Here is a 26,320-nt window from a genome sequence, read left to right as displayed (position 1 = left end):
GGCCAGCTGAAACTTTCATTGTGGTTTGTAAAAACCTATAGGCGAACATAAAGAAAGAACTTGCATTTCTATAGTGCCTTTCACACCCTCAGCATGTCCCAAAGCCAATAAAGTTATTTTTTTAAAAGTGTAGACATTGTAGAATTGCAGGAAATGCAGCCAATTTATGCTGGTGCAAAAGTAAAATGGGAAAGGTCGCCAAACCATGGCTTCCAAGGGAAATTAGAGATAGTATTAGATCCAAGGAAGGTTCGCCAGAAAAAACAACAGATCTGAGAATTGGGAGCAGTTTAGAAGGACCAAGGGATTGATTAAGAAGGGGAAAATAGAGTACTAGAGTAAGCTTGCCGGGAACATAAAAACTGACTGTAAAAGTTTCTATAGGTATTTGAAGAGAAAAAGATTGGAGAAGACAAATGTAGTTCCCTTACAGTCAGAAACAGGGGAATTTATTATGGGGAACAAAGAAATGGTTGACCAACTAAATGTATACTTTGGTTCTGTCATCACAAAGGAGGACACAAATATCATACCAGAAATGTTGGGGAACATGGGGTTTAGTGAGAGGGAGGAACTGAAGGAAATCAGTATTAGTAGAGAAATAGTGTTGGAGAAATTGATGGCCAATAAATCCCCAGGGCCTGATAATCGACATCCCAGAGTACTTAAGGAAGTGGCCCTAGAAATACTGGATGCATTGGTGGTCATCTTTCAAGATTCTATAGACTCTGGAACAGTTCCTACAGATTGGAGGGTAGCTAATGTAACCCCACTATTTAAAAAGGGAGGTAGAGAGAAAACGGAATTACAGACCAGTCAACCTGACGTCGGTAGTGGGGAAAATTCTAGAGTCCATTATCAAAGATTTTATAGCAGAGCACTTAGAGAACAGTGGTAGAATCGGGCAGAGTCAGCATGGATTTACGAAAGGGAAATCATGCTTGACAAATCTACTAGAATTCTTCGAGGATGTAACTAGTAGAGTTGATGAGAAGGAGCCAGTGGATGTGGTTTATTTGGACTTTCAGAAGGCTTTCAACAAAGTCCCACATAAGAGATTAACGTGTAAAATTATAGCGCATGGGATTGGGGGTAGTGTATTGCGACGGATAGAAAATTGGTTGGCAGACAGGAAACAAAGCATAAGAATAAATGGGTCTTTTTCCGAATGGCAGGCAGTGACTAGTGGGGTACCGCAGGGATCGGTGCTAGGACCCCAGTTATTCACAATATATATTAATGATTTCGATGAGGGAACTAAATGTAATATCTCCAAATTTGCAGATGACACAAAACTGGGTGGGAGGGTGAGTTGTGAGGAGGATGCAGAGAGGCTTCAGGGTGATCTGGACAAGTTGAGTGAATGGGCAAATGCATGGCAGATGCAGTATAATGTGGATAAATGTGAGGTTAGCAAAAACAGGAAGGCAGATTATTATTTGAACAGCTATGAAGTGAGAGAGGGGAATATGCAACGAGAACTGGGTGTTTTCATACACCAGTCGCTGAAGGTAAGCATGCAGCTGCAACAGGCGTTAAAAAGGGCAAATAGTATGTTGGCCTTCATAGAGAAAGGATTCGAGTACAGGAGCAGGGATGTCTTGCTGCAATTATACAGGGCCTTCGTGAGGCCACACCTGGAATATTGTGGGCAGTTTTGGTCTTCTTATTTGAGGAAGGACATTCTTGCTATAGAGGGAGTGCAGCGAAGGTTTACCAGACTGATTCCTGGGATGGCGCGACCAACAGATGAGGAGAGGTTGAGTCAGTTAGGATTATATTCGCTGGAGTTCAGAAGAGTGAGGGGGGATCTCATAGAAACCTATAAAATTCTAATAGGACTTCACAGGGTAGATGCAGGAAGGATGTTCCCGATGGTGGGGGAGTCCAGAACCAGGGGTCATAGTCTAAGGATACGAGGTAAACCTTTCAGGACTGAGATGAGGAGACATTTCTTCACCCAGAGAGTGGTGAGCCTATGGAATTCACTACCACAGAAAGCAGTTGAGGCCCAAACTTTGTATGTTTTCAAGAAGGAGTTAGATAGAGCTCTTGAGGCAAAAGGGGTCAAAGGATATGGGGGGAAAGCGGGAACAGGTTACTGAGTTGGATGATCAGCCATGATTGTAATGAATGGCGGAGCAGTCTCAAAGGGCCAACTGGCCTACTCCTGTTCCTATTTTCTATGTTTCTATGCTCAGTTATGCAGCAGTTGGATAACGACCAAATAAACTGCTTAAAAATTGTAGCTGGAGGGATAAATATTAGCCAGGACACCGGCAGGAACTCATCTGACCTTCATCAAAAGTGTGCCCTGGGATCATTTACATTCAGCTGAGAGAACAGGCAGTGCTTTGGTTTAACATTTCACCTGAAAAAAGGCACCTTCAACAATGCAGCACTCCCTCAGTACTTCACTGACATATTGGCCTGGAATTTGTGCTTAAATCTCTGGACTGCAGCTTAACCCAACAACCCTCTGGTGTACGGGCAATAGTGCTACCCACTAAGCTGCAGCTGACACAGGGAGTGAAGAGGTTGAATAGTTTCTTCCTTTTCCTATGTTCCTTGTTTTTTTAAAAATTCAGTCATGGGATGTGGGCATCACTGGCAAGGCCAGCATTTATTGCCCATCCCTAATTGCCCTTGAGAAGGTGGTGGTGAGTCGCCTTCTCGAACCTCTACAGTCCATGTAGGTTAGGTACACGCACAGTGCTGTCAGGAAGGGAGTTCCAGGATTTTGACCCAGTGACAGTAAAGGAACGACGATATAGTTCAATGTCAGGATGGTGTGTGACTTGGAGGGGAACCTGCAGATGGTGGTATTCCCATACATCTTCTGCCCTTGTTCTTCTAGGTGGTAGAGATCGCGGGTTTGGAAAGTGCCACCATCCTCCGAGATCTCTGTGCTTCTGTAACTCTGGCCTCTTGAGCATTCCTGATTTTCTTCAACTCACCGTTGGCAGCCGTGCCTTCTGCTCTGAGTCCTAAGCTCTGGAATTCCCTCCCTAAATCTCTCCACCTCTCTACCTCTCCTCCTTCAGCATGCTCCTTAAAACCTGGCTCTTTGACCAAGTTTTTGTTTATATCTCCTATTATGTCCTTATGTGGCTCAGTGTCAAATTTTGTTTGATTATGCTTTTGTAAAGTGTCTTGGAACATTTTACTATGTTAAAATGTGGTGTTACAAATGAAAATGGTTGTTGTTGGTATCCTGGACAATATTTATCCCTCAACAAACATTAGTTAAAAATACAGATTATCTGGTCATTTTCTCATTGTTGTTTGTGGGATCTTGCTGTGTGTATATTGGCTGCCACTTTTCCTTTACTACAGCAGTGAATGCACTTAATTGGCCGTAAAGCACTTTGGGACATCCTCAGGTTGTGAAACCTGCTACAGAAATGCAAGACTTGGTTTTTATAGGACATTTATGTGTAGGCTATGGGGGACAGGGTAAGGCAGCCATTACCTTTCATTCTGATGAAAGGTCACAGACCTGAAACGTTAACTCTGTTTCTCTCTCCACAGATGCTGCCAGACCTGCTGAGTATTTCCAGCACTTTCTGTTTTTATTTCAGATTTCCAGCATCTGCAGTATTTCGCTTTTATTATAGCCATTACCTACAATGGGTTGAAGTGATGATGTGATGTCTTACCTCCTGGGGTGCGTTGATAACTCCAATCCCATAACCAAATTGTAATGAGCCGAGCGCTGATGTGAAGACAGAGAGAAGGAGCACCCCCGTCAGCTCCTGAAAGAGGATAGCAGAAGATGGCAAATCAGAGACCCACCTGGTCCTGAGAAACAGTCACCAACATGCTAATTACCTTAAACACTTTTACAGGAGGGAGGGGGAGGGAATAGGAAGGGAGATGAGGAATGAGGGGAGGGATTGTGAGCAGAGGGGAGGAATGAGGGGTGAGATTGGGATGGGAGGGGAGATGATAAATGAGAGGGACAAGCGGAAGAAAACAGGGAGGGGCAGGGACAGGAGATGAGGAGACAAGAGGTGAAGGAGAGGGGGATGGGGTAGGGAGGGAAGAGGAGGGGGATAAGGGCTAGGAGAGGGTGGGGGGATTGAGAGCCTCACCTACTGAAATCTGCTCCCACATCACTGTGAATTGTCAGTAAAGCCCAGTTACTCCCTTAATTTCCAACATGTGCCCTCGGTGGCTGAGTCTCACTACCAGTAGTGCCAAGTCTGTTAAACCAATAATCTCGGCTGACTCCTTGGCACTGTGCTGAGAGGGCACTGAGCTATTGAAGAAAGCTCCTTTGGACTAAACGTTAATTTCCCAGTGTCCTAACCAACATTCCTCCCTCAGGCAATATACCAAAGACAGTTTTAACTGGCTCTGTGCCTCATGACCATTTATGGGATCTTGCCATGTGCTTCTTTTCTCAATGCAACAACAGACCTGAATAGTTAATAGTAAGTGCCTTGGGGCATGTAACTGTGTTGTTATATAAATGCAAGTTGCTGTTGTAGTGAGGCATTATTAAAGTGTTATTAAGGAATGACATCAACCTACCTAATGAGTCACAAATACATTCTTATAACATCCTCCTATGGTGGCTGTTACAAATCAAGTTGAACAGGGAGCTCAAATATTTCAGATATGGATCAAATCAGTTGTTTGATTACAGGAAATGAGTGCCATTTTATGTTGACAGAATCCAGCTTGACTCGCTTTAATATTTAAATAAGCACATTGACATCAGCAGGGCAATGGAGAGTGCTCAACATTCAGAAAAGCCCAGCTGTAGTGTCTCACCCAAAGTAACATTTTTTTTTAGAGATACAGCACTGAAACAGGCCCTTCGGCCCACCGAGTCCGTGCCGACCATCAACCACCCATTTATACTAATCCTACACTAATTTCATATTCCTACCACATCCCCACCTGTCCCTATATTTCCCTACCACCCACTGATACTAGGGGCAATTTATAATGGCCAATTAACCTATCAACCAGCAAGTCTTTGGCATGTGGGAGGAAACCGGAGCACCCGGAGGAAACCCACGCAGACACAGGGAGAACTTGCAAACTCCACACAGGCAGTACCCAGAATTGAACCCGGGTCACTGGAGCTGTGAGGCTGCGGTGCTAACCACTGCGCCACTGTGCCGCCCCATGGTGGATGGTGCCAATTCACCACCACTGGGCTTGGAAGAAAACAAACGACCCCTTCTAACCCCCTCACCCTCCTCAATCACTGTTGGGCCTGTGGTGACATTGGTGCTTGGTCTGTTCCACTGCCCACCAATGCTGTCTGTCTGGGTAAAGTAACACTGTGAGACCTTGACCCTCTTACCAAGGAACATGAGCAGTGCATGCACCTTCGGTGAGATGAGGGGTGGGGTGATTGGTGCGGGGGAACAAAAAATAGGAGAAGTACAAAATAAATGAGTATACTGAAAGCTTTCAATCTGGGATAACTGACACCATGGGCAGTTCACAAAGAAATTAGAAACTTTACAAACACTGGCTCAGTCCCATGGATCCCCTGAAAATACTGACTCACATTGGGGACCCCTGTAAATACAGAAACACTCCTGGGAACCCCCTGTAAATACTGATACACACTCAGAGACCCCCTGTAAACACTGATACACTCCCGGAGACCCCCTGTAAATACAGAAACACTCCTGGGGACCCCCTGTAAACACTGATACACACTCAGGGACCCCCTGTAAACACTGATACACGCCCGGAGACCCCCTGTAAATACAGAAACACTCCTGGGGACCCCCTGTAAACACTGATACACACTCAGGGACCCCCTGTAAACACTGATACACTCCCGGAGACCCCCTGTAAATACAGAAACACTCCTGGGGACCCCCTGTAAACATTGATACACACTCAGGGACCCCCTGTAAACACTGATACACACTCAGGGACCCCCTGTAAACACTGATACACTCCCGGAGACCCCCTGTAAATACAGAAACACTCCTGGGGACCCCCTGTAAACACTGATACACACTCAGGGACCCCCTGTAAACACTGATACACTCCCGGAGACCCCCTGTAAATACAGAAACACTCCTGGGGACCCCCTGTAAACACTGATACACACTCAGGGACCCCCTGTAAACACTGATACACTCCCGGAGACCCCCTGTAAATACAGAAACACTCCTGGGGACCCCCTGTAATCACTGATACACACTCAGGGACCCCCTGTAAACACTGATACACTCCCGGAGACCCCCTGTAAATACAGAAACACTCCTGGGGACCCCCTGTAAACACTGATACACACTCAGGGACCCCCTGTAAACACTGATACACTCCCGGAGACCCCCTGTAAATACAGAAACACTCCTGGGGACCCCCTGTAAACACTGATACACACTCAGGGACCCCCTGTAAACACTGATACACTCCTGGAGACCCCCTGTAAATACAGAAACACTCCTGGGGACCCCCTGTAAACACTGATACACACTCAGGGACCCCCTGTAAGCACTGATACACTCCCGGAGACCCCCTATAAATACAGATAAACTCTCAGGGGCCCCTGTAAATACAGAAACACACCCAGGATCCCCTGTAAACACTGATACACTCCTGGGGACCCCCTGTAAACAGTGATACACTCCTGGAGACCCCTTATAAATACAGAAACATTCCCAGGGATCCCCTGTAAACACTGATACACTCCCGGGGACCCCCTGTAAAAACAGAAATATTTCCAGGGACCCCCTGTAAATACAGATACACTCCCAGGGAGCACCTGTAAACACTGATACACTCCCGGGGACCCTCTGTAAATATAGATACACTCCCTGGGACCTCCTGTGTTTACAAAAACACTCCTGAGGACTCTGTATGTACTGATACACACCCAGGGACCCTCCTGCAAATACAGACAGAATCCCAGGGATTTCCTGTAAGTACAGACAGAATTCTCGGGATCCCCTGTAAGTACTGATACATTCCCAAGGACACCCTGTAAATACTGAGCCAATCCTGGGGACCCCTGTAATTACTGACTTCCCCCAGATATCCCCTGCAAAAACTGATACACTCCTGGGACAAGCTGTAAATATTGACACAGTCTGACACACTCCCAGGAACCCCCTTTAAATACAGACACAATCCCGTTGATCCCTGTAAATACAGACACACTCCCGGGGACACCCTGTAGAAATAGACACACTCCCGGGGACATCCTCGAAATACTGATACACTATCGGTGACACCCTGTAAATATTGACACACTCCCAGGAATCCCCTGTAAATAAAAACACTCCCAGGGACCCACTCCAAATACTGACTCACTCCAAGGGATCCCCTGTAAATACCAACACACTCCTACGAGCTCCCAGTAAATACTGACACCCTCCCAAGAATCCCTTTAAATACTGACACTTTTTCTTTATTCATTCATGGGATGTGAGCGTCACTGGGCTATGCCAGCATTTATTGCCCATCCCTAATTGCCCTTGAGAAGGTGGTGGTGAGCTGCCTTCTTGAACCGCTGCAGTCCGTGTGAGGTCGGTGCACCCACAGTGCTGTTAGGAAGGGAGTTCCAGGATTTTGACCCAGTGACAGTGAAGGAACGGCGATATAGTTCCAAATCAGGATGGTGTGTGACTTGGAGGGGAACTTGCAGGTGGTGATGTTCCATTGCATCTGCTGCTCTTGTCCTTCGAGGTGGTAAAGGTCGTGGGTTTGGAAGGTGCTGCCCAAGCAGCCTTGGAGCGTTGCTGCAGTGCATCTTGTAGATGGTGCACAGTGCTGCCACTGTGCGTCGGTGGTGGAGGGAATGAATGTTTGTGGATGGTTTGCCAATCAAGCGGGCTGCTTTGTTCTGGATGGTGTTGAGCTTCTTGAGTGTTGTTGGAGCTGCACCCATCCAGGCAAGTGGAGAGTATTCCATCACACTCCTGACTTGTGCCTTGTAGATGGTGGACAGGCTTTAGGGAGTCAGGAGGTGAGTTACTCGCCACAGGATTCCTAGTGTCTGACCTGCTCATGTAGCTACGGTATTTATATGGCTACTCGAGTTCAGTTTCTGGTCAATGGTAGCCCCTAGGATGTTGATAGTGGGGGATTCAGCGATGGAAATGCCATTGAATGTCAAGGGGAGATGGTTAGATTCTCTCTGGCATTTGTGTGGCGCAAATGTTACTTGCCACTTATCAGCCCAAGCCTGGATATTGTCCAGGTCTTGCTGCATTTCTACACGGACTGCTTCAGTATTTGAGGAGTCGCGAATGGTGCTGAACAGTGTGCAATCATCAGCGAACATCCCCACTTCTGACCTTATGATTGAAGGAAGGTCATTGATGAAGCAGTTGAAGATGGTTGGGCCGAGGACACTACCCTGAGGAACTCCTGCAGTGATGTCCTGGAGCTCAGATGATTGACCTCCAACAACCACAGCCATCGTCCTTTGCACTAGGTATGACTCCAACCAGCGGACAGTTTTCCCCCGATTCCCATTGATCTCAGTTTTGCTAGGGCTCCTTGATGCCATACTCGGTCAAATGCTGCCTTGACGCCAAGAGCAGTCACTCTCACCTCATCTCTTGAGTTCAGCTCTTTTGTCCATGTTTGAACCAAGGCTGCAATGAAGTCAGGAGCTGAGTGGCCCTGGCGGAACCCAAACTGAGCATCACTGAGCAGGTTATTGCTAAGCAAGTGCTGCTTGATGGCACTGTTGATGACACCTTCCATCACTTTACTGATTATTGACAGTAGGCTGATGGGGTGGAAATTGGCCGGGTTGGACTTGTGTACAGGACATACCTGGGCAATTTTCCACTTTGCCGGGTAGATGCCAGTGTTGTAGCTGTACTGGAACAGCTTGGTTAGGGGTGCGGCAATTTCTGGAGCACAGGTCTTCAGTACTATTGCCGGAATATTGTCAGGACCCACAGCCTTTGCAGTATCCAGTGCCTTCAGTTGTTTCTTGATATCACGCGAAGTGAATCGAATTGGCTGAAGTCTGGCATCTGTAATGCTGGGGACTTCAGGAGGAGGCCAAGATGGATCATCAATTCGGCACTTCTGGCTGAAGATTGTTGCAAATGCTTCAGCCTTATCTTTTACACTGATGTGCTGGGCTCCCCCATCATTGAGGATGGGGATATTTGAGGAGCCACCTCCTCCAGTTAGTTGTCTAATTGTCCACCACCATTCATGACTGGATGTGGCAGGACTGCAGAGCTTAGATCTGATCCGTTTGTTATGGGATTGCATAGCTCTGTCTATCGCATGCTGCTTACGCAGTTTGGCACGCAAGTAGTCCTGGATTGTAGCTTCACCAGGTTGACACCTCATTTTGAGGTATGTCTGGTGCTGCTCCTGGCATGCCCTCCTGCACTCTTCATTGAACCAGGGTTGGTCTCCTGGCTTGATGGTCATGGTAGAGTGGGGGATATGCCAGGCCATGAAGTTACAGATGGTGGTTGAGTACAATTCTGCTGCTGCTGATGGCCCACAGCGCCTCATGGATGCCCAGTTTTGCATTGCTAGATCTGTTCAAAATCTATCCCATTTAGCACGGTGATAGTGCCACACGTGGGCGGCACGGTGGCGCAGTGGTTAGCACCGCAGCCTCACAGCTCCAGGGACCCGGGTTTGATTCTGGGTACTGTCTGTGCGGAGTTTGCAAGTTCTCCCTGTGACCGTGTGGGTTTCCGCCGGGTGCTCCGGTTTCCTCCCACAACTTGCAAGTTGATAGGTAAATTGGCCATTATAAAATTGCCCCTAGTGTAGGTAGGTGGTAGGGAATATGGGATTACTGCAGGGTTAGTATAAATGGGTGGTTGTTGGTCGGTACAGACTCAGTGGGCCGAAGGGCCTGTTTCAGTACTGTATCTCTAAATAAAAAATAAAAAAACACGATGGACGGTATTCTCATTGTGAAGGCAGGACTTTGTCTCCACAGGGACTGTGTGGTGGTCACTCCTACCAATACAGTCATGGACTGAAGTATCTGCGGCAGGCAGATTGGTGAGGACAAGGTCAAGTATGTTTTTCCCTCTTGTTGGTTCCCCCACCACCTGCCGCAGACCCAGTCTAGCAGCTATGTCCTTTAGTGCTCGGCCAGCAGTGGTGCTACCAAGCCACTCTTGGTGATGGACATTGAAGTCCCCCACCCAGAGTACATTTTTTGCCCTTGCCACCCTCAGTGCTTCCTCCAAGTGGTGTTCAACATGGAGGAATACTGACTCATCAGCTGAGGGAGGGCGGTAGGTGGTAATCAGTAGGAGGTTCCCTTGCCCATGTTTGGCCTGATGCCATGGGACTTCATGGAGTCCAGAGTCGATGTTGAGGACTCCCAGGGCAACTCCCTCTCGACTGTATACCACTGTCCCACCACCTCTGCTGAGTCTGTCCTGCCGGTGGGTCAGGACATACCCAGGGATAGTGACTGCAGTGTCTAGGACATTGTCTGTACGGTATGATTCCGTGAGTATGACTATGTCAGGCTGTTGCTTGACTATCTGTGGGACAGCTCTCCCAACTTTGGCACAAGCCCCCAGATGTTAGTAAGGAGGACTTTGCAGAGTCGACAGGGCTGGGTTTGCCATTGTCATTTCTGGTGCCTTGGTCGATGCCGGGTGTTCCGTCCGGTTTCATTCCTTTTTATTAACTTCGTAGCAGTTAGGTACAACTGAGTGACTTGCTGGGCCATTTCAGAGGGCATGTAAGAGTTATCCATATTGCTGTGGGTCTGGAGTCACTTGTAGGCCAGACCAGGTAAGGACAGCAGATTTCCTTCCCTAAAGGACATTAGTGAACCAGATGGGTTTTTGCAACAATTGACAATGGTTTCATGGCCATCATTAGACTAGCTTTTAATTCCCGATTTATTAATTAAATTCAAATTCCACCTTCTGCTGTGGTGGGATTCGAACCCATGTCTCCAGATCACTGCCCTGGGTCTCTGGGTTACTAGTCCAGTGATAATACCACGAGGCCACCGCCTCCCCTACACTCTCCCAGGAACCCCGTTAAATACTGACACATTCCCCGAGACCCCCGATAAATACTTACACATTCCCCGAGACCCCCGATAAATACTTACACATTCCCCGAGACCCCCGATAAATACTGACTCACTCTCAGTAATTAGATTTATTTCATATGTTTTGACTTATCAGCAATTATCCCCACTACTGTCCATGTGTTAATAGTGAAGTTTTCCTATAAATAACTGCTAGGAATGTGTCGATATTTACAAGGAGTGTATCTGTATTTACTCGTGATCACGATAAGTATGTTTTTATTTACATGCGATCCCCTGAGGCAGGCAAGTTGAAAATAGACTGCAAAAAATGTATCACTCCAAGTCTGCCTTGACAATCTTTGAAATGAGCAAAGAATTTCGTTCGGATGGTAGTGAGACACCTTCAGGTATATGACACACAGCAGCCTGAACTGTGAATCTCAGATTAAACTACTGAGAAACTCACACAGAGTTGAAGACTGCACACTCTCTCCTATCAGCTGATGAGCCTCACTCCAGGGATTTGAGCACGTAATCCAGGCTGACACTCCCAGAGGGAGCGCTGCACTGTCGGAGGGGCAGTACTGAGGGAGGGGCATTGCTGAGGGAGCGCTGCACTGTCGGAGGGGCAGTACTGAGGGAGGGGCATTGCTGAGGGTGTGCTGCACTGTCGGAGGGGCAGTACAGAAGGTGTGCCGCACTGTCGGAGGGGCAGTACTGAGGGTGTGCTGCACTGTCGGAGGGGCAGTACTGAAGGTGTGCTGCACTGTCGGAGGGGCAGTACTGAAGGTGTGCTGCACTGTCGGAGGGGCAGTACTGAGGGTGTGCTGCACTGTCGGAGGGGCAGTACTGAGGGTGTGCTGCACTGTCGGAGGGGCAGTACTGAGGGTGTGCTGCACTGTCGGAGGGGCAGTACTGAGGGTGTGCTGCACTGTCGGAGGGGCAGTACTGAGGGTGTGCTGCACTGTCGGAGGGGCAGTACTGAGGGTGTGCTGCACTGTCGGAGGGGCAGTACTGAAGGTGTGCTGCACTGTCGGAGGGGCAGTACTGAAGGTGTGCTGCACTGTCGGAGGGGCAGTACTGAGGGTGTGCTGCACTGTCGGGCAGTACTGAGGGTGTGCTGCACTGTCGGAGGGGCAGTACTGAAGGTGTGCTGCACTGTCGGAGGGGCAGTACTGAGGGAGTGCTGCACTGTCGGAGGGGCAGTGCTGAGGGTGTGCTGCACTGTCGGAGGGTCAGTACTGAAGGTGTGCTGCACTGTCGGAGGGGCAGTACTGAAGGTGTGCTGCACTGTCAGAGGGGCAGTGCTGAGGGTGTGCTGCACTGTCGGAGGGTCAGTACTGAGGGTGTGCTGCACTGTCAGAGGGGCAGTACTGAGGGTATGCTGCACTGTCGGAGAGGCAGTACTAAGGGAGTGCTGCACTGTCGGAGGGGCAGTGCTGAGGGTGTGCTGCACTGTCGGAGGGTCAGTACTGAGGATGTGCTGCACTGTCGGAGGGGCAGTACTGAGGGTGTGCTGCACTGTCGGAGGGGCAGTACTGAGGGTGTGCTGCACTGTCGGAGGGGCAGTACTGAGGGTGTGCTGCTCTGTCGGAGGGGCAGTACTGAGGGTGTGCTGCACTGTCGGAGGGGCAGTACTGAGGGTGTGCTGCACTGTCGGAGCGGCAGTACTGAGGGTGTGCTGCACTGTCGGAGGGGCAGTACTGAAGGTGTGCTGCACTGTCGGAGGGGCAGTACTGAGGGAGTGCTGCACTGTCAGAGGGGCAGTCCTGAGGGTGTGCTGCACTGTCGGAGGGTCAGTACTGAACGTGTGCTGCACTGTCGGAGGGGCAGTACTGAAGGTGTGCTGCACTGGCAGAGGGGCAGTGCTGAGGGTGTGCTGCACTGTCGGAGAGTCAGTACTAAGGGAGTGCTGCACTGTCGGAGGGGCAGTGCTGAGGGTGTGCTGCACTGTCGGAGAGTCAGTACTAAGGGAGTGCTGCACTGTCGGAGTGGCAGTACTGAGGGTGTGCTGCACTGTCGGAGGGGCAGTACTGAGGGAGTGCTGCACTGTCGGAGGGGCAGTACTGAGGGTGTGCTGCACTGTCGGAGGGTCAGTACTGAGGGTGTGCTGCACTGTCTGAGGGGCAGTACTGAGGGTGTGCTGCACTGTCGGAGGGGCAGTACTGAGGGTGTGCTGCACTGTCGGAGGGGCAGTACTGAGGGTGTGCTGCACTGTCGGAGGGGCAGTGCTGAGGGTGTGCTGCACTGTCGGAGGGTCAGTACTGAGGGTGTGCTGCACTGTCGGAGGGGCAGTACTGAGGGAGTGCTGCACTGTCGGAGGGGCAGTACTGAACGTGTGCTGCACTGTCGGAGGGGCAGTGCTGAGGGTGTGCTGCACTGTCGGAGGGTCAGTACTGAAGGTGTGCTGCACTGTCGGAGGGGCAGTGCTGAGGGTGTGCTGCACTGTCGGAGGGGCAGTACTGAGGGTGTGCTGCACTGTCGGAGGGGCAGTACTGAGGGAGTGCTGCACTGTCGGAGGGTCAGTACTGAGGGAGTGCTGCACTGTCGGAGGGTCAGTACTGAGGGTGTGCTGCACTGTCGGAGGGGCAGTACTGAGGGTGTGCTGAACTGCCGGAGGGGAGGGGCAGTACTGAGGGAGTGCTGCACTGTTGGAGGGGCAGTACTGAGGGAGTGCTGCACTGTCGGAGGGGCAGTGCTGAGGGTGTGCTGCACTGTCGGAGGGTCAGTACTGAGGGTGTGCTGCACTGTCGGAGGGGCTGTACTGAGGGAGTGCTGCACTGTCGGAGGGTCAGTGCTGAGGGTGTGCTGCACTGTCGGAGGGGCAGTACTGAGGGTGTGCTGCACTGTCGGAAGGGCAGTACTGAGGGAGTGCTGCACTGTCGGAGGGTCAGTACTGAGGGTGTGCTGCACTGTCGGAGGGGCAGTACTGAGGGTGTGCTGCACTGTCGGAGGGGCAGTACTGAGGGTGTGCTGCACTGTCGGAGGGGCAGTACTGAGGGAGTGCTGCACTGTCGGAGGGTCAGTACTGAGGGTGTGCTGCACTGTCGGAGGGGCAGTACTGAGGGTGTGCTGCACTGTCAGAGGGGCAGTGCTGAGGGTGTGCTGCACTGTCGGAGGGTCAGTACTGAGGGAGTGCTGCACTGTCGGAGGGGCAGTACTGAGGGTGTGCTGCACTGTCGGAGGGTCAGTACTGAGGGTGTGCTGCACTGTCGGAGGGGCAGTACTGAGGGTGTGCTGCACTGTCGGAGGGGCAGTACTGAGGGTGTGCTGCACTGTCGGAGGGGCAGTGCTGAGGGTGTGCTGCACTGTCGGAGGGTCAGTACTGAGGGTGTGCTGCACTGTCGGAGGGGCAGTACTGAGGGAGTGCTGCACTGTCGGAGGGGCAGTACTGAACGTGTGCTGCACTGTCGGAGGGGCAGTACTGAAGGTGTGCTGCACTGTCGGAGGGGCAGTGCTGAGGGTGTGCTGCACTGTCGGAGGGGCAGTACTGAGGGTGTGCTGCACTGTCGGAGGGGCAGTACTGAGGGAGTGCTGCACTGTCGGAGGGTCAGTACTGAGGGAGTGCTGCACTGTCGGAGGGTCAGTACTGAGGGTGTGCTGCACTGTCGGAGGGGCAGTACTGAGGGTGTGCTGAACTGCCGGAGGGGAGGGGCAGTACTGAGGGAGTGCTGCACTGTCGGAGGGGCAGTACTGAGGGAGTGCTGCACTGTCGGAGGGGCAGTGCTGAGGGTGTGCTGCACTGTCGGAGGGTCAGTACTGAGGGTGTGCTGCACTGTCGGAGGGGCAGTACTGAGGGAGTGCTGCACTGTCGGAGGGTCAGTGCTGAGGGTGTGCTGCACTGTCGGAGGGGCAGTACTGAGGGTGTGCTGCACTGTCGGAGGGGCAGTACTGAGGGAGTGCTGCACTGTCGGAGGGTCAGTACTGAGGGTGTGCTGCACTGTCAGAGGGGCAGTACTGAGGGTGTGCTGCACTGTCGGAGGGGCAGTACTGAGGGTGTGCTGCACTGTCGGAGGGGCAGTACTGAGGGAGTGCTGCACTGTCGGAGGGTCAGTACTGAGGGTGTGCTGCACTGTCGGAGGGGCAGTACTGAGGGTGTGCTGCACTGTCGGAGGGGCAGTACTGAAGGTGTGCTGCACTGTCGGAGGGGCAGTACTGAAGGTGTGCTGCACTGTGACATTAAATTAAGGCCCCGTCTGCCCCCTCAGGTGGGAATAAAAGCTCCCACGGTCGGTCACTATTTCGAGGAACAGGTGTCTTCTCCCCTGTGTCCTGGGACAATATTTACCCCTCAACTAATATCACTGAAAAACAGATGATCTGGTCATTTATCTCATTGCTGTTGGTGGGATCTTGCTGTGCGCAAATTAGCTGCGGCGTTTCCTGCATTACAACAGTGAATACTCTTCAAAAGTACTTCATTGGCTGTAAAGCGCTTTGGGATGTCCCGAAGTCGGTCTGGAAATTCTAATTCTTCATTTGATTCCAATTCAGGGAATCCCTGAGAAATTTCTGTCCTAAACTCCGGGACAGAGAGTGTGAGAGAGCCGGGAATCTGGCAGGGTTTCCTGCTACAGACTGAACCGGCCAGTTTCAATGATATTCCCCTGTGAAATGTACAAGGTTCCGCACATGTCACCAGGACCCGCTTCCAGAGGCGGTGGGAATGTAACAGGAGCCCGGGATACGGTGCTGATGTGACAGTCTCTCTCTCTCTTACCTTTGGCGATCGCCCGTCCGCGCTGTCCTTTCCCATCCCGAGGGCTAAGGGATCCCAAATGATAACAGAGGCTGGAAAGACACTGATACTCTCACCTGGACTGAACTCACGGGTGGCTTTTCACCGCTTACTGGGACCGCCTCCTCTGCGATCAGGTCCTTATCAAGCCAAGTTGTTGATTAGATCGATTTAACTGCGTTGTGATACTGAAAAAGTCAATTCCTCTCCTGTCTATGTATTAGTGTGAGTTACAGAGTCTTCGAGAGTCTGTGTGTTTGTGAGTGTGTGTGGTTCAGTGTGTATATGTGTTTGTCTCTGAGTGTGAGGCCTGAGTGTGTGTGTGACTGAGTGTGTGTCAGTATGTGTGTTTGTAAGTTTGTGTCTAAGTGTGTGAGTGAGAGACAATGTGTGTGTGTGTGTGTGTGAGTGAGTGATAGTCATAACAGCACAAAAGGAGGCCATTTGGCCTATCAAGTCCATGCTAGCTCGCTGAAGAGCAATCCAGTCAGTCCCACTCCCCCGCTCGATCCCCAGCGCCCTGCAAGTTTATTTCCTTCAAGTGCCCATCCAATTTTTTTTTAAAATCATTGATCATCTTCGCTTCCATCACCCTCATGGACGGCGAGTTCCAGGTCATTACCACTCACTGCATAAAAACGTTTTTTTTCACATCCCCCCCCCCTACATCTCTTGTCCAAAACCTTATATCGGTGTCTCCTACTCCTTGTATCATCAACGAATGGAAATGGATTTCCTTTGCCTACCTCATCCAAACCTGTCAGAATCTTGTACACCTCTATCAAATCTGTTTTCAACCTCCTTTGCTCCAGGGCGAAAAATCCCAGCTTCTCTCACCTAACCTTGTCGCTAAAATCCCTCATCCCTGGAACCATTCTGGTAAAAGTCCTCTGTACCTCTCAAGGACCCTCATATCCTTCCTAATTGGTGACCAGAACCACCAATAACACGCAGCAGTAAGAAACAGCCAGGGATCTTTATTATATTTACAGGCGACCCAGGTGATAAAAATCGGAATTTACAACCACGTTCTGTACATCGAGCCGTGCTGCAGCTATCATTCCACTCGGACAATCCCCCCATTTTAAATAAAAGCAAAATACTGCGGATGCTGGAAATCTGAAACAAAAACAAGAAATGCTGGATTCACTCAGCAGGTCTGGCAGCATCTGTGGAAAGAGAAGCAGAGTTAACGTTTCGGGTCAGTTCCGAAGAAGGGTCACTGACCCGAAACGTTAACTCTGCTTCTCTTTCCACAGATGCTGCCAGACCTGCTGAGTGAATCCAGCATTTCTTGTTTTTGCCCCCCATTTTAAAACCGGAGTAATAGCCCGGATCGAGCTGCCTTGCCACCAAGGACCAGGTCAGGTGTGTGCTTAAAAAAAAAGATTCACGCGGCCACCTTGCATCTTGGGAAAAATGTCAGCTCCTTCATCACTCCTCGTTTGGTGCGGTTTGCAAGTCTGTGTGTGTTTGTGTGTGTCAGAGAGAGAGAGAGAGAGCGTCTGGGAGTGTATCAGTGCATATGCAGTTATTACTAACTTGGTCGAATCAGGAACAGAGTTCAAGTGAGGACAGGTGAGTTTTTTTCCACTTTTAGGTGTAGCAGCACTAAAACAGGAACGGGATAGATTTGTGGCACACAAGCATTAAGAATCACGAGTATAGAGGGCACCGAGGGAAATGGGGCCAAGGATACTGAGGGAAGTGAGACAGAGAACACCGAGGGAAATGGGACAGAGGATCCTGCGGGAAATGGGGCCGAGGATACTGAGGGAAATGAGAAGCAATATGTTGCAATATAGGAATAGCGGCAGGCAGTTTGTGCACAGCAAGATCCCACAAACAGAAATGAGATTAATGACCAGATTGAAGAACAAACTTTGGATTGGCCAGGACATCAGCGAGAACTCTTTCATTCTTCTTTGAAATAGTGGTCGTGGAATCTTTTACATCCACATGAGAGGACAAATGGAGCCTTCATTTAACATCTCATCCAAAAGAAGGCACCTCCAACAGTACAGCACTCCCTCAGTGCTACACTGGAGTGTCAGTCTGGATTATGGGCTCAATCTCTGGGATGGGACTTGAACCTCCAACCTTCTAACTCAGTGGTGAGACTGCTACTCACTAAGGCATGGTTGGCACATATAGCACGAAGGAAAAAAGGCTTTAACATTTAAGGACCTTTTATGGCAAGTTGCCAACATTGTTCAAATTCATGGAATGATAGAATGCTACAGCATGGAATCAGGCCATTCAGCCCCTCAAATTGAAAGATGCTACTGTAAGGCAATCATGAGCAGAAGCTAGGAGCTCTATCCCCCTTCTGATGGGGCCAGGACAGTCAGAGTAACGATCGTCAGCTCTGAGCTACCAATTGACAGCAAACCAAAGGACATGTACAGGTCGGGGGAAACAAGCCAAATTAATCTCCTTGGATGTACAGGGCAAGTCCCATTGATACCATTGGCATTATGGATCCCTCAATGATAGAATGAAGACATATTTTGACTGGTAATAGATTCCAGAGACCACTTTTGAAAGAGAATAAATGAGGCAAATGTCCCATCACATTTGCATGGTGCTGGGAGTTGGATACTTAACTATATCTTGGGATATGGTAGCATAGTGGTTATGTTACTAGGCTAATAATCCAGCAACATGGGCACAAGTCCTGTCATAGCAGCTGATAAAATTAAACACAATTAAATAAATCTGGTATTAAAAAACTCCCAGCACTAATGGTAACTATGAAATGTTGCAAAAGCCCATCTGGTTTGTTAATATTCTTTCGGGAAGGAAATCTGCCATCCTTACCTGGTTGGTCTATATGGAGACTGCAGACCCACAGTGATGTGATTGACCTTAACTGCCCTCTGAAATGAGCTCACAAGCCACTCACTTCTAGTCAAGTTGGTGGCTCATCACCTGTGAGCAATAAATACTCACCCCATGAATGAATTGTAAAAATGACTGTGCAGCAACACAGGCTAGATGCATTTGGCATGTAGCAGTCTGCTTCATTGGCACCTCATTCAGCAGCATTAGAAACTCACCAAGGCATATTTGACAGGAGCTCCATCAGCTAGAAAGACAAGGCCAGCAGATGTATGGGAACACCACCGCCTTCAAGTCGCACACCAACTGGACTTGGACATATATCGGCTGTTCCTTCATCGGTGCTGGTTAAAATCCTGGAACTCCATATCTAACAACACTGTGGGTGCACTTAGACCACACGGACTGCTATGGTTCAAGAAGGCAGCCTACCACCACCTTCTCACAGGGCAATCCGGGATGGGCGTGCCTCCCGTCATCGGAATATCCGCACTCCCCAACAACGCAACATGTCCACAGCACTGGAATATCCATAGGCAGCAACAATGGAGGATGAAAAGTATAGGAAGGGTGAGGCTTTGTAGGGATTTAAACAGAAGAATAAGGATTGTAAATTTGGGAGCCAATGGCACTCGCCAAGACCATGTTTGAACAGGCCTTGGTGCTGGATTGATACAGGCAGCAGAGTTTTAGGTGATAGTTTAAGTTCACTGAGTGTGGTGGATGGGAGGCTGGCTAGGACAAGTTTGGAATAGTCAAATCTGGAGATGACAAAAACACGGAAGAGGGTTTCAGCAGCAGATGAGCTGAGGCACAGCTGATCTGGGCAATAGTGATGCTGGCACTGGCACAGAAGATGTTTGACTCTGAAGCACCAAAATGCTTCACCCTACAGGGTCAAAAGAAAATATGTTCAGACCAGAGCAGGTCAAACAGCACAGTACAAGATCACACTTAGTGATAAATAACTAAGAGGCGTGGTATCTATCCTTATTATGCTATCTCTAAATCATTTATTTATTAAGCAATCAGAATTGACCTCATTATTGCACAAACAAAATGTGTGCAGCAACATTGATCCAGTGAGCACTGAACCTCATCAGTTCTAATCCTGTTTCGAACCTTGATTACTCAGTAATGGTTTGGAGTTCAAATAGCTGCAGAGACAACAGGGCATTTGCTGCAAATGGACAAAGTTCATCACAGACATCTGAAATCACCTATGCCCAGCTATGTGAAATCCAGACCAGGGCTGTATAATCTAGGTTAATAACATTAATGCTTTAATATTATTAACTTGCTCCCTTTGCACTATTGCTACGTCAGGTATTTTGAAATGTCTTCATAAAGTTAATCACTGCCTAAGGTTATAGATAAAAGCTGATTGGTTGGACAAGGCAGGAAACCTTTATACAGAATGATAAAGGGGTTTAATGGGTTTAATTCAGAGAACATTCTGAGGATGTTCCTATGTCCTATGACAGGTTCCATAAACTTAGCTTGCATTTCCATGAATTTGGTAGGTTGAGGGGTGATCTCCTTGAGATCTTCAAATTAATAAACGGTATTGATAGGGTAGATAGAGAGAAACTGTCTTCTCTGCTGGGGGAGTCCAGAACAAGGGGATATAACCTAGGCTGTTAAAGAGTGAAATCAGGAAGCACCTCTTCACACTAAAGGTGGTGAAAATTTGGAAATCTCTCTCCAGAAAGGCTGTGGACACTGGGATTCCATTGAAATTTTGAAGACGGAGATTGATTTTTTTTTGTTGGGTAAGGGTTTCACGGGATACGGAACCAATGTGGGACAATGGAATTGAGGTACAGATTCTTTTGGGCCTCCTTATCTCGAGAGACAATGGATACGCGCCTGGAGGTGGTCAGTGGTTTGTGAAGCAGCGCCTGGAGTGGCTATAAAGGCCAATTCTGGAGTGACAGGCTCTTCCACAGGTGCTGCAGAGAAATTTGTTTGTTGGGGCTGTTGCACAGTTGGCTCTCCCCTTGCGCCTCTGTCTTTTTTCCTGCCAACTACTAAGTCTCTTCGACTCGCCACAATTTAGCCCTGTCTTTATGGCTGCCCGCCAGCTCTGGCGAATGCTGGCAACTGACTCCCACGACTTGTGATCAATGTCACACGATTTCATGTCGCGTTTGCAGACGTCTTTATAACGGAGACATGGACGGCCGGTGGGTCTGATACCAGTGGCGAGCTCGCTGTACAATGTGTCTTTGGGGATCCTGCCATCTTCCATGCGGCTCACATGGCCAAGCCATCTCAAGCGCCGCTGACTCAGTAGTGTGTATAAGCTGGGGATGTTGGCCGCTTCAAGGACTTCTGTGTTGGAGATATAGTCCTGCCACCTGATGCCAAGTATTCTCCGAAGGCAGCGAAGATGGAATGAATTGAGACGTCGCTCTTGGCTGGCATACGTTGTCCAGGCCTCGCTGCCGTAGAGCAAGGTACTGAGGACACAGGCCTGATACACTCGGACTTTTGTGTTCCGTGTCAGTGCGCCATTTTCCCACACTCTCTTGGCCAGTCTGAACATAGCAGTGGAAGCCTTACCCATGCGCTTGTTGATTTCTGCATCTAGAGACAGGTTACTGGTGATAGTTGAGCCTAGGTAGGTGAACTCTTGAACCACTTCCAGAGCGTGGTCGCCAATATTGATGGATGGAGCATTTCTGACATCCTGCCCCATGATGTTCGTTTTCTTGAGGCTGATGGTTAGGCCAAATTCATTGCAGGCAGACGCAAACCTGTCGATGAGACTCTGCAGGCATTCTTCAGTGTGAGATGTTAAAGCAGCATCGTCAGCAAAGAGGAGTTCTCTGATGAGGACTTTCCGTACTTTGGACTTCGCTCTTAGACGGGCAAGGTTGAACAACCTGCCCCCTGATCTTGTGTGGAGGAAAATTCCTTCTTCAGAGGATTTGAACGCATGTGAAAGCAGCAGGGAGAAGAAAATCCCAAAAAGTGTGGGTGCGAGAACACAGCCCTGTTTCACACCACTCAGGATAGGAAAGGGCTCTGATGAGGAGCCACCATGTTGAATTGTGCCTTTCATATTGTCATGGAATGAGGTGATGATACTTAGTAGCTTTGGTGGACATCCGATCTTTTCTAGTAGTCTGAAGAGACCACGTCTGCTGACGAGGTCAAAGGCTTTGGTGAGATCAATGAAAGCAATGTAGAGGGGCATCTGTTGTTCACGGCATTTCTCCTGTATCTGACGAAGGGAGAACAGCATGTCAATAGTCGATCTCTCTGCACGAAAGCCACACTGTGCCTCAGGGTAGACGCGCTCGGCCAGCTTCTGGAGCCTGTTCAGAGCGACTCGAGCAAAGACTTTCCCCACTATGCTGAGCAGGGAGATTCCACGGTAGTTGTTGCAGTCACCGCGGTCACCTTTGTTTTTATAGAGGGTGATGATGTTGGCATCGCGCATGTCCTGGGGTACTGCTCCCTCGTCCCAGCACAGGCATAGCAGTTCATGTAGTGCTGAGAGTATAGCAGGCTTGGCACTCTTGATTATTTCAGGGGTAATGCTGTCCTTCCCAGGGGCTTTTCCGCTGGCTAGGGAATCAATGGCATCACTGAGTTCCGATTTGGTTGGCTGTATGTCCAGCTCATCCATGACTGGTAGAGGCTGGGCTGCATTGAGGGCAGTCTCAGTGACAGCATTCTCCCTGGAGTACAGTTCTAGGTAGTGCTCAACCCAGCGGTCCATCTGTTTGCGTTGGTCAGTGATTATGTCCCCCGATTTAGATTTGAGGGGGGTGATCTTCTTGATGGTTGGCCCAAGAGCTCTCTTCATGCCATCATACATTCCTCTGATGTTTCCGGTGTCTGAGGCCAGCTGAATATGACTGCATAGGTGTTGCCAGTAGTCGTTTGCGCAACGCCTAGCTGTTCTTTGTGCAGTACTTCTGGCTGCTTTAAGTGCTGCGGATGTTAAATCGCTGGGGGCTTTCTTGTAGTTCAAAAGTGCAATGCGCTTAGCGGCTATGACAGGTTCCAGCTCTTCATTATGAGATTGAAACCAGTCTGCATTTCTCTTCGCACTTTTGCCGTAGGTGGTCAAAGCTGACTCATAGATGGCGTCTCTGATGTGGGCCCACTTGGTCTCAGCATCCCCTGTGGGAGTGTTTTGAAGGGCTGTTACAAGTGAATTTAGAAATTTTTGTAACAGCTGTGGGTGAGAAATTCTGCTCGTGTTGATGCGCGGGTGGCCCTTCTGCTTGGAATGATGCAACTTCTTTGGTCTGAGTCTAACCTTGCTGCACACCAGGGAGTGGTCGGTGTCGCAGTCCGCACTGTGGAAGCTGCGTGTGATTTGAACACTGTTTAAGGCGGCTCGCCTTGTGACAATGAGGTCTAGCTGGTGCCAACGACGTGATCTTGGGTGCCTCCATGAAACCTGGTGACAGGGTTTAGTGTGAAAGAACGAGTTGGTGATGCAGAGGTTATGATAGGTACACAACTCAAGCAGTCTCTGCCCGTTCTCATTCATCCTTCCAACGCCATAGCGCCCAAGTACAAGATCACACTTAGTGATAAATAACTAAGAGGCGTGGTATCTATCCTTATTATGCTATCTCTAAATCATTTATTTATTAAGCAATCAGAATTGACCTCATTATTGCACAAACAAAATGTGTGCAGCAACATTGATCCAGTGAGCACTGAACCTCATCAGTTCTAATCCTGTTTCGAACCTTGATTACTCAGTAATGGTTTGGAGTTCAAATAGCTGCAGAGACAACAGGGCATTTGCTGCAAATGGACAAAGTTCATCACAGACATCTGAAATCACCTATGCCCAGCTATGTGAAATCCAGACCAGGGCTGTATAATCTAGGTTAATAACATTAATGCTTTAATATTATTAACTTGCTCCCTTTGCACTATTGCTACGTCAGGTATTTTGAAATGTCTTCATAAAGTTAATCACTGCCTAAGGTTATAGATAAAAGCTGATTGGTTGGACAAGGCAGGAAACCTTTATACAGAATGATAAAGGGGTTTAATGGGTTTAATTCAGAGAACATTCTGAGGATGTTCCTATGTCCTATGACAGGTTCCATAAACTTAGCTTGCATTTCCATGAATTTGGTAGGTTGAGGGGTGATCTCCTTGAGATCTTCAAATTAATAAACGGTATTGATAGGGTAGATAGAGAGAAACTGTCTTCTCTGCTGGGGGAGTCCAGAACAAGGGGATATAACCTAGGCTGTTAAAGAGTGAAATCAGGAAGCACCTCTTCACACTAAAGGTGGTGAAAATTTGGAAATCTCTCTCCAGAAAGGCTGTGGACACTGGGATTCCATTGAAATTTTGAAGACGGAGATTGATTTTTTTTTGTTGGGTAAGGGTTTCACGGGATACGGAACCAATGTGGGACAATGGAATTGAGGTACAGATTAGCCATAATCTAATTGAATGACGGAACAGGCTTGAGGGGCTGAATGGTCTCCCCTGTTCCTAACCTCCCTATGTTCTTAACTCTCAAGAGTGGGGCTTGAAATTAGAACCTTCTAACCCAGCAATGAGGGTGCTGTCAATAACTCACCCTGACATATTTAAGCCTTAAAGTTCTGCTATGGGACACTAGTGGTTGAATGTCCAACACTCTCTTTTTCATTTCTGTGAAGTTGTTGAGCCATTGAAAAGAAATCTCACCTCTGCCAAAAATAATTAAGAGCTTAGTATTTGTACCTTGTGTTCAAATCCCGCCGTGGCCTTGTCCCTATTTCTATATCGTCCTCCAGACCTACAACCTTCCGAGATCTCAGCGCACAACCAATCCTGGCTTTTTGTGCATCCTCCCATTTCCATTTCTCTACCATTGGCAGCCACACCTTCAGCTTCTGGGGCCCTAAGCTCTGGAATTCCCTCCCTAAACCTCACTGCTCCTCTCTACTACTTCAAGGCACTTCTTACAACCTACCTTTTTGACCAAGTTTTTGGTCATCTGTCCTAATAGCTCCTTAGGTGGCTAAGTAGCTTCCTGATTACAGCATATAATCCAGGCTGACACTCCCGTGTAGAACTGAAGGCGTGCTGCGCTCTCGGAGGTGCGGTTTTTTGGATGAATCATTAAACCATGCCCCTCGGCCAAGCTGGGGGGATGCTAAATCTCACTCCATGATTAAAGATTAGGGAGCTTTCCTGGTGTCCTGGACAGCAATTCTCAACACTTATTTATTTGCTCATTTATCTGATTGCTGCCAGTGGGCTCTTGCTGTGCAGAAATTGGCTTCCCCGTTTCCCACGTGACTACGCTTCAAAAAGTGCTTTATTGGCTGTAAAGCACTTTGGGATGTCCCAAAGTTGTGAAATGTGCTACAGAAATTGAAGATTTCCTTAAATCTCTTTAAATCTTTACGCAGGGGCTGTAGCGAGTGTTGGCTGTGTGAGAAACAATTCTCCAAACGTGAGTTTGTGTTGGCTATGATTTCCGACATGGACTGAAGGAATTCACGCTTGGGAACTGCTCAAAGATTCTGTTATCATGCAGTCAGCCCCTGACAGATTTTGAACAGTAACTGACCCTTTGAGTCTCAGCTAAGATAAATAGATAACCCAGTCGTGACAAGAACTGGAACAATCTGGAATATTCTATGATTGGTTGTTTTTGAAGTTGTTTTTCTTTCTTTGTCAACAAGTACATTATATACGACTGGACTCGATTAAAACAGGGTACTATCTTTGGCGGGGAGGGAGGGGGGAGAGTGTTTTGGAAGCCTTTGTTCCAGGAGGGTGAACACTCACCATTATTTGTGTTATGGAGGTGTCATATACAAGTGAAGGGTGAGACACATTAACACTGTCGCTCTGTGAGAAGTCCTCAAGGCGGCCAACATCCCCAGCTTGTACACACTACTGAGTCAGTGGCGCTTGAGATGGCTTGGTCATGTGAGCCGCATGGAAGTCGCAGGATCCCCAAAGACACATTGTACAGCGAGCTCGCCACTGGTATCAGACCCACCGGCCGTCCATGTCTCCGCTTTAAAGACGTCTGCAAACGCGACATGAAATCCTGCGACATTGATCACAAGTCGTGGGAGTCAGTTGCCAGCATTTGCCAGAGCTGGCGGGCAGCCATAAAGACAGGGCTAAAATGTGGCGAGTCGAAGAGACTTAGTAGTTGGCAGGAAAAAAGACAGAGGCGCAAGGGGAGAGCCAACTGTGCAACAACCTCGACAAACAAATTTCTCTGCAGCACCTGTGGAAGAGCCTGTCACTCTAGAATTGGCCTTTATAGCCACTCCAGGCGCTGCTTCACAAACAACTGACCACCTCCAGGCGCGTATCCATTGTCTCTCGAGATAAGGAGGCCCAAAAGAAAAGAAAGAAAGGAGGTGTCATATACAAGTGAAGGGTGAGACACATTAACACTGTCGCTCTGTGAGATTGTTACTAAGAGCACGAGAAAGGTTTTCAATAAACATTTCTCTACGGGGGTCGTGCTCCTTTCAAGCGATAAACTTTCTAGCAGAATTTCCATGAGTTTTTCCCACACAGTCACCATAAGCTGTGTAAATGTCTCCTCTTTCTATCCTTATTCCACGTTGTTTCTAATAATTTGGGTGTCAAATTAATAACTCTGTGGTTTGCGTATGTTTTTTGCCCTTTTTTTCCAAGTTCTGATTTTCAGTCAATATTGTGTTCATCAAATTGAAGAGGTTTGTTGCTGCAGTTTGGAATATATCTTAGCTTGAAGTGCCGTCATTTCTTTCTAATATTTAAAGTTAGCACTG

At 48.7% G+C, this 26,320-nt stretch overlaps 1 protein-coding gene across 1 annotated transcript in view; it reads right to left on the bottom strand.

Moving 5' to 3' along the window:
- Window positions 1-15,787, bottom strand: part of LOC137375480 (solute carrier family 2, facilitated glucose transporter member 2-like) — a 113,060-nt gene extending 97,273 nt beyond the window's left edge. The window contains exons 1-2 of the mRNA XM_068042808.1: window positions 15,699-15,787; window positions 3,660-3,755 (exon numbers count right to left, since the gene is read on the bottom strand). Coding sequence (XP_067898909.1) covers window positions 3,660-3,755; window positions 15,699-15,734 — 132 coding nt within the window. The 5' untranslated portion in view covers window positions 15,735-15,787. The remainder of the gene's footprint in view (window positions 1-3,659; window positions 3,756-15,698) is intronic.
- Between the last annotated feature and the right edge of the window lie 10,533 nt (window positions 15,788-26,320).

Source organism: Heterodontus francisci, chromosome 11 (genome assembly GCF_036365525.1).
Source record: "Heterodontus francisci isolate sHetFra1 chromosome 11, sHetFra1.hap1, whole genome shotgun sequence".
NCBI lineage: Eukaryota > Metazoa > Chordata > Chondrichthyes > Heterodontiformes > Heterodontidae > Heterodontus > Heterodontus francisci.
This window is presented reverse-complemented; position numbering and strand designations above follow the sequence as displayed.